The 12,573-nt window shown below is 35.2% G+C and overlaps 1 protein-coding gene and 1 pseudogene across 1 annotated transcript in view; both read right to left on the reverse strand.

The window, feature by feature from the left end:
* Positions 1–12,573, reverse strand: part of HORMAD2 (HORMA domain containing 2) — a 74,164-nt gene that overhangs the window by 46,240 nt on the left and 15,351 nt on the right. Inside the window, exons 7-9 of the mRNA XM_011373335.2 lie at positions 8,892–8,959; positions 5,790–5,941; positions 5,372–5,625 (exon numbers count right to left, since the gene is read on the reverse strand). Coding sequence (XP_011371637.1) covers positions 5,372–5,625; positions 5,790–5,941; positions 8,892–8,959 — 474 coding nt within the window. The remainder of the gene's footprint in view (positions 1–5,371; positions 5,626–5,789; positions 5,942–8,891; positions 8,960–12,573) is intronic.
* LOC111747474 lies at positions 3,924–4,039 on the reverse strand (annotated as a pseudogene).

Below are 12,573 nucleotides of genomic sequence, written 5' to 3' on the forward strand. Positions count from 1 at the left end.
AGTGATGATGCAATACCAAGATGAGGAATCTGGGAGGGAAAGAGCATGTTTGGTCAGAAGTTGAAATTCCATTTGGAGATGTTGAATTTTAAGTACTCGTATGCTATATATGTCTATATATATTGACGGATGAAAAGATCAATTTGCAGTCAGAGAGACAAGACCAAACCAGAGAAACAGAAGAAGGCAAAGATAAAAGCAAAACATGACTGATACAGAAAATGAATTTAAAAAGCAATAAAAGTGATCAGCACAAGCAAAAGATGACTTTAAAAAGTGTGATAAAATTAATGATTTTTGGCAAATATAACCAAGAAAAACAAATAGAGCACAAATAATAACACTGGACATAAAAACAGGGAGATAACTACAGAAATAGGAGAGATTTTAAAATATTGAGACCTCCATGAATAACTCAAACCAAAATATATGAATACCTGAAGGTAGGGGAGAGAAAGGTCAGGTATTTATATTTTTTGGTATAAAATTATTCATGAAAGTCTTTAAAATTAAAAAAAATCTCTTCTGTTTCTATAGGTATTTCCTCTTTTTAGAGAAAAACAAAGTATGTCTCTGTAAACTTTAGAAAAAATTTTAAAAATAAAAACTTCCAAAATAATTGATAAGTTGGACTATATTAATATATTAATTGAAATTAATATAATCAATATTCTGTTCATCACAACACATCAATAAAAGAGTAAAAAGTCAACTCAAAGTTGAAGATACATTCACAATACGTGTATCTGACAAAGCACTTGTACATAGAATATATGTGCAGAACACCTACAAATTAATAAGATTGAAAGACAATCCAACAGAACCCAATAGAAAAAAACGAAAAACTTGAAAAGACTTCACAAAAGAGGATATCCAACATGGCCAATAAACATATTAAAAGGTGCTCAATTCATTAGTCATCAGGGAAATGCAAATTAAAACCACAATGACATACTACAACACACCCACCAGAATGGCTAAAATTAAAATGATGGAAAACGCCAAGGTTCGGTGAGGATGTGGAGCAACCACAACTCTCATATATTGCTGATAGAAGTGTAAATTGGCACAACTACTTTGGAAATTGTTTTGTGTACATATTAAAACATATCCCTTGACCCAGCAATTCTACTCCTAGCAGTTCAATTCCCACCAGAAATGTGTGCATATTTCACTAGAAAACATGTTCAGAATGTTCAGAATGTTCAGTACTATTCATAATAGTCAAAAATAGGAAATTATCCAAATGCCCATTAAGACTAGATGAATAGTGAGAATAGTCTACAACAACATGCAAAAATGTGGATAAATATTGCAACATAATGTGGAGTGAAAAAATTGTTCACACTCTATGATTCTGCATCTATAAAATAAAAAACAAAAGAAACTATGCTAATAGAAGTCAGGTAGAAATATTTTTGTTGAGTAAAACAGTGACTACAAAGTAAGACTGGGTTTTCTGAGGGTCTGGCAGTATTTTGTTCCTTGGTCTGGGTGCTGATTTCACATGTTTATTCCACAGGGCTGGGGCAAGGGTGAAGCAAACAAGATACCTAGGGAGCAAAATTTAAGGAGACACTCACTCTCACCTTATTTGCCTCACCCTCACCTCAGACCTGGCATTCAGTTTGTTAATATTTATTGAGCTGTATCATCATGATATGTGTATTTTTCTGTATATATTTTATACTGAGATTAAAAAATATTAAAGGAGTCTGGACTATATTATAGCACAAATAAAAATAAACTCTAAGTGGGATAAAAACTTAAATGTAGAAAGAAAAACCTTAAAACTTTTAGAATATAGGAGAATATTATAAATGACATCAGGTAAAGAAAGATTTCTTAAGACTATCCAAAAGCACATATTAGAGGAAAAGATTTGACTACATCAAAATTAAGAACTCTTTAGCAAAAGACAGCTTAAAGAAAATAAAAAGACAAGCCACAATCCTGAAAAAAGAATACTGCAACACAAATGAGTAAAAAAGAATTATGTGGAATACATTTTTTAAATCAAAGAAGAAAAAGATAAATAACCCAATAGAAAAATGCATGAAAGGCTTGAATAGTTACTTTATATATAAGAAAACCAGAATGGCTAAAATACATGCAAAGATGCTCAAACTCAGTAATAATCAGGGAAATGCAAATCAAAATCATGTGATATGACCATTTCATGTCCAGTTGATAGGCAGAAAAATAAACTCTAATAATATTGTGTTGACAAGAGTATAGGGCATTCTCCTTCACTGTTAGTGGAGTATAAATTGGTACAACCACTTTGGAAAACAGTTTTGTTTTACCTAATAAAGTTGAAAAGCCCCCGGACTCTTTGGTATATTTCCTAGCGATACTCCTGCATATGTATACCAGGAGGTGTGGACATGAATGTTTATAACAATTAAAAAGAAAGAATATTAAGAATAGATACAATAGTCTACAGTAGTGAAAATAAATGAACAACCACACAATGGATATATCTCATTTTTGAAGTTCGAGCAAAAGAAGTAAATCATAGAAGAATACCTTGAGTATCATTACATTCCTATAAAATTTTTAAACAAGCAGATATACTCATAGATGGTAAAACTATACAGAAGACTAAGGAAAGGGTTATCATAGAATTTAGGAGAATGGTTACCTTTGTAGGAGAAGGAGAGGGTACAATGAAGACGGGTCACATTGTGGCTTCTAAGGTAGCGACAAAGTTTTATTTCTCAGCTTGAATGAAGGGTATATGGATACTCATTATTCTTTAAACTATACACATACTATTTTGTATACTCTGCTGTGCATGGTATACTTCAAAATAAAATATTTTTGAAGGCATTAAAGTGCTCTACATGTTTATGTGTGTATAAGTGTGTGTGTGTGCATGCACACATGTGTGTATGTGTGTGTATTTTATGAAGAAACAACAGAATTCTTAGTGGGAAAATGTCAATAAGCACTTCACTAGACTTATTATTCTCTCATGATTGGCTAGCTGAGAGAGGAACTTGAATTGACTGAGTTTTTCACAAGTCCTGATATTTGTATACAGTTGACCCTCGAACAACACCAGGGTTAGGGGCACTGACCCCTGTACAGTCAAAAATCCAAGTATAACTTTTGACTCCCCAAAAATTTAAGTTGTCCCTCTTTATCACAGGGGATTGGTTCCAAGAACCCCTACAGATACCAAAAACAATTGATGCTTAAATCCTCTATGTAAAATGGCATAGATCAACATGTATAGTCAGCCCTCTGCATCCATAGACTCCCAAACACAGACTGAAAACAGTACAGGTATTTATTGAAAAAAATCTGCATGTAAGTAGACTCAGACAGTTCAAACCTGTGTCAGAGTCAAGTGTATATAGTTCCTACTAAATTTAGTAGGAATGGTGTTATCGCATATCTTATTTAATCTATCCATTGAATTATTCATTCTCTTATCCGGCTTTCAGTTGGTAAAAAGAAATTCTTAATTTTAAAAGATAAAAATCCAATTAACATATGCTCATTCTTTGCTTAACCTTTATTTTTTAAACCAATCTATGTTAGCTATATCTTCCTTGAGTAGAATCAAAAGAAATTTGCAGCAAAATCTAAAGCTATTATCATGTGTGACATTAGGAAAATACTTACTAAAACTGAAAAAAAAAAAATCCTGTTGTTTGGTTATTTTTATTAACTGAATTAAGACTCTTTTCTCTGTATTAAACATAATATAGAATTAAAGAACTAGAAGGAACCTTCAAAGGTTACCTACTATAGTCATCTATCTTTAAGTAGGACTCAAACTATCTCAAGCAAATAAATTAGCATCCTAATCTTTAAAAAGCCCCCAAAAAGATTTTATAGCATTCTTTCCCACTAGGCATCTGGAAATTCTTCATGTCTAACTCAGAACCCTTTTTTTTAATTATTATTATTTATGCCTACAGCACCTGGTTTTCCTAGGTGATCTCCCATCGAAGTACTAACCAGGCCCGACCCTGCTTAGCTTCCGAGATCAGACATTGGGCTTGTTCAGGGTAGCATGGCCATAGACCATGGACCATGGCTCCACTAGGGTGTGAACCCAGGACCTTCTGCGTGTAGAGCAGATGTGCTAACCACTACACTATGGAACCACATCTTCAGAACCCTTTTAATACAATGTTGGCATTCAGTAAACTTTCTTACCCAGACAACAGAGTGTGGATTTACCTAGGGCACAGTGAGTACTCAACACCAAGCCTCTCCTTGAGGAAGTAGGAAAGTAAAGGGCTCAGAGCTTGTTTGGTTCCAGTGGCTTCAACCCCAGCCTCTTGGCTTTCTCCAGAGACCTAGCCTCAAAGCTTGTCTCTCTCCACATAACCAAAAGCTGACTATCATTTTGTTTTCACTATAACTTGAGTTTATCCATAACTTTTTTCTCCCTCAACTCCCTCCCACCCAATTACCCTAGTAATCAAGAACTTATTTATACTTATAGTGAATATGAGTAAATGAATACCTAGAATATTTTTAAGTCCTAAAAATAAGTGAAGAAAGAGTAAAAATAAGGAACATATAAAATGGAGTCACTTTAACCAAGCTGCTAAAATTATTAACATTACGAAAGTTGCGGCATGAGGAAAGACTCCATTCTTGTTCTAACTATTCTGGAAACTTAAATTTTTTTGAACTTTCCAGTCCTGTGCAAATACCTGGATATACATATAGACCTTCAGATAACCCTCTAATTACCCCTGAAGGACTCATGTGTACATCCACCTGACATCCATTATCCAGATCACTAGGACGTGACCAGATCTCCTCACACCCATCTTCCAGACCACCTGGCATCCAACATCTTGACTGCTTGTCATTTGGCTGATAACCATCGTGGACCAATACTAAGGCTAAGAATGCAGGACTGACGATTCTTAAGAATGTACTTTTGCCGTAACAACTTTTAACTTTTCTTTCTCTTTGGAACACTTCCAGGTTTTTGCCTAGTTGTGTTTCCAGTTTGTAAACTCTAAGACCCTTAAATAAATCTCCATCATTTATTTCTAGCAAAGCCTCCACACTCTTTTTGAGTACATTTGTTACTTATAAATGAAAGAAAGGAAATCCCAAATTTTCTAAATTCATGGGTACTTTTCACAAAAGAAGTATATTGGAAAGTCTTTTTCTTCTAGTCATGGACAATTTCCTCTAATAAAATATATTTCCTTCTTGAAATAGTACTTTTTTAGAATAAAGACTCCTTGAGGTTAGGGGTTAGTTTTGTTTCTGTTTTTATACCTGGCACACTCCACTAGACTCTGTTATTATGATATGGTCTGTGTAGGAACTGAAAAATGTCAACTATTTTTAACCAAAGAAGTAGAGCATCACTAGAGCTTTGCCTTACGTGGTTGTTGCATTCTTCTTCTTCCTCATCGCAGTCTAGACCCTGATGGGCAATCTCAGTAGTGTTGTTCTCCTGAAAGAGACTGTTCTCCAAATCAGACACTCTGGTGGCTTCGGTTGTAACTTTTACTTTCATGCTATGAAAGCCAGTTGAGACTATTCCCACTTGTAGGTTTACGGGCTCCCCGTCAAACAGCAGGAAGTGTGAGTTTACCCCTTCTTTAAAACCAGGGGGCTGGTAATCATGTGGGGTCACTGTAAAATGAAAAGAGAAGAAAACTGAGTTTCAACAAAACAAGTCAGATTAATCTTCCATATATAGCAACAGACATCTCTTTCAGATACTTGCAAAATCCTTCTATTTATATAAAATATTATTTCAATACTTAAGAAGGAATTTGACTGGAGTCTCCACCTACCTGCATTATAGTAGTGGAGCTTCATAGTAAGTATAACATCATTAGGAAGGGGTCCAAGGTTCTGCGTTAATATATACAATTTACGAATCAGTAGAACACTAGCTTTCTTAATATCTTCACTATTTGTTCCACTTTCGAAGCTTGTATTACTGCTATAACCACATAAAAAAAAACAGCATATTTTTCAATCATATACAATATAAAACTTTTTACTATACGATTAAATAGGACACTAGAGACTATTTTTAGAATGTAAATTAGAGGAGAGATTGTACTTTTTGCAATGTTTATACAAAGGATTTCTTACATAGCAAGTTCCTTTAAGGTATTTTAAATATAACCTGATTTTTTAAAATTAGATTTACAACCACATGCTATAGTTTTTAGAGCAATGGATTTGGAATTAGGAAACTTGACATCTAATACTGGCTCTGCTGCTAAGTAGCTGAATGACCTCAGTCAAGTCACTTAGACACTCTAGGTCAGGAGCTCATTTGTGAGATGAGTTCACATACACCCTTCTACCCTTCTTCCAGTATAAAATCAATCATCAGCCCTAGCTCTTTCTACCATATGGTTATCCCTCAGAGAAATCCCCTCCTCATTCTTACATGGCTTATGATAATGACTATTCTTCCTGCTTTTCTTTTTGTTCACACTGCAAAACATTATCCACATCACTGCCGAAATAATATTCCTAATAGGAAAATCTGCTCATGTCACTCTCTTGCTTAAAATTCTTCTATTACATTCATCACCTTTCAACCAAAATCAAGAGTTGTGTGTATAATGCCTTTCAGGACCAGCTGTGCCCTCATCTCCACCTTCATCTGCAACTCCTACCGGTTCCTTTTCATCCATGTGTATTTGCATATGCTGTTCACATTGCTTATTTTTTGCTTTTCCCAATTCTCTTCATGACTCTCCTGAATTCATCCTTTAATCATGCTCTTGTGTCACCTCTTCAAGGAAGTATTCCCTGTTAATCTCCATACCTCATCCCTGTTTATAACTGTTTGTATGTCCCCCTCTAGACTATAAATGGCTATATCTTTCATCTCCACAATACTAAGTTTGGTGCCCAGCTACAATAAGTACATAATAAACTTTTGCTGAATTAATGAGTGAATGAACAAATTAGACTAAATTACCTTTCAACGCTAAATATTCTTTCCTTCTCTCTAAAATTTTCTTCCCCAATTAGTCTCACATTTGAGTAGTTTCCAGAAAGGACTATGACTGCAATATATCTGCACAATGTCTTTCACATAATAAGCACTTAATACTGAAAAATAATCCTAAGTAATTGAACTACTACTGGAGGCAGTGTGAATTCATAAAACAAATATTAAGTAAATACATTTGCTCTTGTTTCACTTTTGAACAACTTAGAAGTTTTGTCTACCAGGATTTACCAATTTGAAATAGGTAACCAGAGTGAAGGGCTATAGCTATCTAGTTCATGAGATCTTACAATATACATCATATTCTTGTAAAATCATATTCAAGACTCCCTTTTAAAAGAGAAATTATCTTTACTATGGAAGAGATGATAAGATAATTTTATAAGAATGATCATTTAAACAAATGCCTACCTTTGGTTTCTAGGAAATGAGTAATATGCATTACCCTCTCTCTTCCTTAGTAGCTGAAAAATTTGGCCTTTCTGTTTCATTGCTTACCTCTTGGCATATGTGCTTTTATAACTAAAGAGAGTAGTCTGGTTGTCAGTAGTACTTACATTTAAATGTTAGAGAGCAAAAGGCAAATGTTTTATGTAAGAGAATATATATAAAAAGTGCTGTACAATCTGTAAAGTGCTATGCAAATGTTAGCTAATGATGATGAATATTCTAATTCTCATTCCTAGAACTGACTTTCTCTTCACATCCTAGTACTGTCTGTAAGTTTTACAAATGAGAAGATAATTAAGGAAGTGAATCTTGGAGAGAAATCCTCAAACTTGCAGTAAATGAAACAGGGCTAAGAGTATAGAGAATTGAGAATTAGGCCACATTTCTCTTTAGCCATTTCTTTCTGGGAAACTCATCCTCCTGATGTGGAGCCCTCTGCTACCAAAAGCTTTTCACCATCATCTGCTCCACCTTCTTCTATTCAATCTCATCAGCAATTTTTAGCTCTATCTGAATCCAAAAGCTACTGGGAAGAAAATAAATGTTGCTCCTCAATAAAACATCTCCATTTGCACTAAGGACCTTCTGAAGCAAATGTCCTTGTCTTTGCTATTTAATCCATTAGTATATCTAAAGTTTGGAATTTTAGACTTGATAGGAAAATGCAGTGCTTTCCAGTCTTTTCCATATAGGGACACGTATAGATAATTATATTTGTACAACATATTTGGGTAAGCATATGAGAATGTTTGTGTCTATAAGCAGATAGTTCAGGGGTTTCATCTACCCCAGGTCCAGTCTGGCTATATTGAGGGCAGAAAGGATCAATATCTTGGCATAGCAATTGAGAAATGTTGTTTTAGTGGATAGAAAGAGCCTATGGAGTTCTTCAATCAACACCACGTAGACAGCCTCATTAATGCCTACTCCTGTGCCGCCCACAAAGTACCACTGCCACCACCACTTAGGTACCATTAACTGAGTGTTTATTATGTGCCAAGCATGGGCAAAGCTTTATATATGCATTAAAACTTAATAATCACAGCAACCACATGAAGTAGATATTATTAACTTCACTGTGCAGACGAGAAAACCAATATTTAGGGAGACTGAGTTATCTGTCCAACATTATATAACTATTCATAGTCAGAGCTGGAGCTCCAAGCTAGGTCTTTCTGCCTTATGAAATGAAACTCGTAACCACTGAACTTAACTGCCTTTAGATCCTACTAACATCACCTATGAGGGAAAGAGGGAAAGAGGCAAAGGAAGCCTCTATTCCTACCAGTAATCTATGGATTTCAGAAATGTAAATAATTATTACAATCCCTTTTTTATAACAATGGATTTTTTGTGGGATTGTTGGGGAATTTACAAAGGAAGTATAAGCTCTATCTCTGGCCTCAAGAGGCTTATGTTTACCTCAATCCTATATATTTCGCATGTTCATCAAACAATTAGATTCTACCTGTCAAAATCCATAGTGACTCCTTCTTTTGTGTATTTGAATTTGAACTGGTATATCTCAGTCACTTTCTAGAAACATCAAAGGGAATAGAGAAAGAAATCAATAAGGAACATTTTCATTATGTACCTACTATATTTCCTTACCTGTTTATTTCACAGCATTACATTATTCAGGAGTAATATTTGCAGATATAAAGATAACAATTTTTCTCCTCTGTGGTAAAAATGACTTCAATGGCAAACGCTATTGTTACAATTTTAAAGCTGGAAAAACTAAGGTACAGAGTCAAGTATCTGACCCAGCATAGGTAAATAACAGTGGAACTGGTTGAGAAACCATTCATTCATATAACAGATATTTACTAAACTTTGTGTCAGGCACTAAAGTCATGTTGTGAAAATGACAAAAAAAAAAAAGGTCCCTGTTTTTCTGGACTATATAGCCTGGAGAGAGAGATAGTCAGTAAATAGGTAAACAAATAAAATAAGATAATTTCAGATCGTAATAAGTACTGTGAACAATATGAAGCAGATGCTGTGACAGAGGGTACAGAAGGGGAGAGGTGCTGATTTGGTTTGGAAAGGCCAAGGAAGGCCTCTCTAAAGAGGTCATGTTTGAGCTGAGCCTCACTGATAACAGGGGTCAGTCATGTGCAAATCTGGAGGACAGTGGGGTGCCCCAGGCAGGAGAAACAGCAATGCAAAGGCACTAAAGGAGGGGAAAAAAATGGCTCTTTCTGAATCAAAGAGGAGGTCAAGTGGCTGGCAATAAGTAAGCAAGGGTGAGAGTGTAGGAGATGAGATTGTAGAGGAGGTTTTGGGGCCTCGTTGGCCATGGTAAGGGGTTTAGTATTTATTCTACATTGAAGGATTTTAAGCATGGGAGTGATTTGTATTTTTAAAGATCACCCTGGCTATTTTAAGAATGCAGAAGGGAAGAAGTGGAAACCATGAGAGCAATTAAGAGGCTACTGTAGTAATTCAGGGAAAACTAGAATGGCAACAGGAAAACTGGAAAAATTAGAAAAGGAACCAGAATCAATGATTTCAGGTCTTGGTTTTTTTTGATCCTGCACTAAAAACTAGATACTACTGCTATCTGCTCTCCTCACTGTTAAGAAAGCTAGAAATAAAGGACAAATTTCCTCATGAGAGATAAGCTCAAAATGATTGTCTAGTAGTTGAAGCAAACATTTGGCCCAGATACATTGTTGTTTGTCCACAGAGCTGGAGAAGGTGTTAAAAACAGGCAAAGGGTATGTGAGTTTAAGTCAGAACACAAAAAATACCTTTCATTCCTCTGTTTCAGTATTTGTTCCTTGACAATGTGGAAATGAAGATGTTAGATTAATAGAAAAAGTCTCAATGTTCTTCTTACTTTTCTCTATTCTAAGATTTGGTATTCCATTAATCACAAGTGGTCAGGTCCTAGAGAAATAAGCTCATGCTGCTTCAGCTCGAAGAACTGATTTGTAATGGAGTTAATTTTAAAAGAGAAAAATATTTTTCTAGTAAGACACTCTACTTAAGAAATCAAACCAAGTACTTTGTGAATACAATTAGCTCTCTGTATCTGCAAGTCCCACATTTGTGGATTCAACGAACCACAGATCAAAAATATTTGAGAAAAAAAATGTTATGTAGTTGCTGATGTGTACTATGTAGTTAGGCCTATGATGGTTGCATCTGTACAGAACATGTACAAATTTGTCATTATTCCCTAAACAATACAGTATAACAACTATTTACAGAGCACTTACTCTGTATATTTAGTAATTATAGTAATAAGTAATCTAGAGGTGATTAAAAGTATAGTAGAAAGATGTGCGTAGGTTATATGCATATACAAATCCACTTGACATAAGGAACTTGAGCATCCACAGATTTTTTTATCTGCAGAGGTCCTGGAACCAATCCCCAAGGATACCAAGGGACAACCGTACAATAGGAGAGGTATGTGAGACTAGAGGTGCCTATAGCAACAGGTTCACTGCAGAAAAAAAGGTTAACTATACAGCATCCTCTCCACTGATGCTGGGTGTAATTGCACTGTCAAACAAACAATGCTTATTCTCCCTGCCTGCCCATGTTTCTCAACCAACTCTAGCTTTTGATGCCCTGAACTTTCTTTTGTTTTTTAAATTGTATCAAGAGTAGATCTTTTAGTAATTGACAATTTTATTAACAGTTTATTATTTGGTCCCTGAAGCAAAGAATAAAAGAATTATGTTCGTAATTGTTTTACAGAAGATGCTAATCCTTAATAACTCTAATCTGACTCTGATTGATCAAGGAAGTATATATTTATGGCAAGCACTAGTCTCTTCTTAACACTTCATATAATGTCCTCCTCCTTTTTAGATTGATGTGTTGCTCAATAAAGACGACCCTTTAAACAGCTCATCAATGGTTTTTATTAATCACACTGAATATATCCATATCAACCAAGGCAACAGAAACATATACAGGCTCTCCTTCTTCCTCTACATTCCAATTCATTGGCAAAATAGATTTTTTTCAAGTCTGTCTCCAAAGCATATTCCAAGTCCATCTGATTCTCTTCATCTTCACTACTATTGCCCTATCCAAGCCACCACCATCTCTCTTCATTTTATCCACTTGCTTCCAAATCACTCCTCCTATAATTCATTCTCTATTCTATGGTCAAAAAGAGTTTTTGAAAATAAAAATCAGACCATGTCTTTAGAATAAAACCAAAATTTACCTTGATCCATAAGGCCTTACCAATCTATTCTCTGCCTTTGTTGCTGACCTTATCTCCTGCCTCTTTCCCTCCCACTCCCTAGGTTCCAGGCTCAGGGTACCCTCCCTGTCCACGAACATACAAGTAGCCTTTCTGCCCTACGATCCTTGCACAGCTGTATTCTGTAACATGTTGTCTCCAGTTGATGATAATAATTATAATATTCAAAGACTGCCCTAAATATTCTACATCTATTTATTCTTATGTAGCCAACACTCTGAGGTAGGTATTATTACCTTAGATGAAGCTAATTAAGTGGCAGAGCTGGGATTTGACTCCAGTACCTGAAATATTAACTAGGGTGTTATTCAGCTACTCACATGCCATTGCCTCTCACAGACCTACATAGGCTGACTCCTCTGGCTTATTCAGTCTCAGCTCAAACAGTGACCCATAAGGGAGGCCTTCCATGGACTGCCCTCCTATCCCTCCTCCTTCATTGCCAGTTTCAGCACTCTCCAGCATACTACCTTCTCTTCTTTTCTACACAGCATTATAAACTATCTGAAATCGATTTGCTAATCTTCGTTTATTTGTTTATTTTTTACATTCCCTCATTAGAATTAAGCTTCCAGAGAGAAGGGACCTTGTCTATCCCATTACCTCATGTGTTTTTATACCTTGAACAGTGCTAGGCCCATAAAGAGAACCTAATTAATATTTGCTGAGTGAATAAATATTCAGCCAGTGTACAGTTCACACTTAATTAGCATTTCATCAAGGATTTCAACAAAGATTTTTTAAAAATAATAAAAAACATACAATCTCTAAAAGCATATTGTGGCTAAAAAGAAACCATCTAGAGTTAAGTTCCTGAAGCAGTCTGTTAAAAGTGGGTGTTGAACCACCTCCAATAGTCACAAAGGAAAGATGGTAAAACAGTAAGATTTGTGTCCTCACAATATTCACATTTAGTAAT

Source organism: Pteropus vampyrus, unplaced genomic scaffold (genome assembly GCF_000151845.1).
Source record: "Pteropus vampyrus isolate Shadow unplaced genomic scaffold, Pvam_2.0 Scaffold223, whole genome shotgun sequence".
Lineage (NCBI taxonomy): Eukaryota > Metazoa > Chordata > Mammalia > Chiroptera > Pteropodidae > Pteropus > Pteropus vampyrus.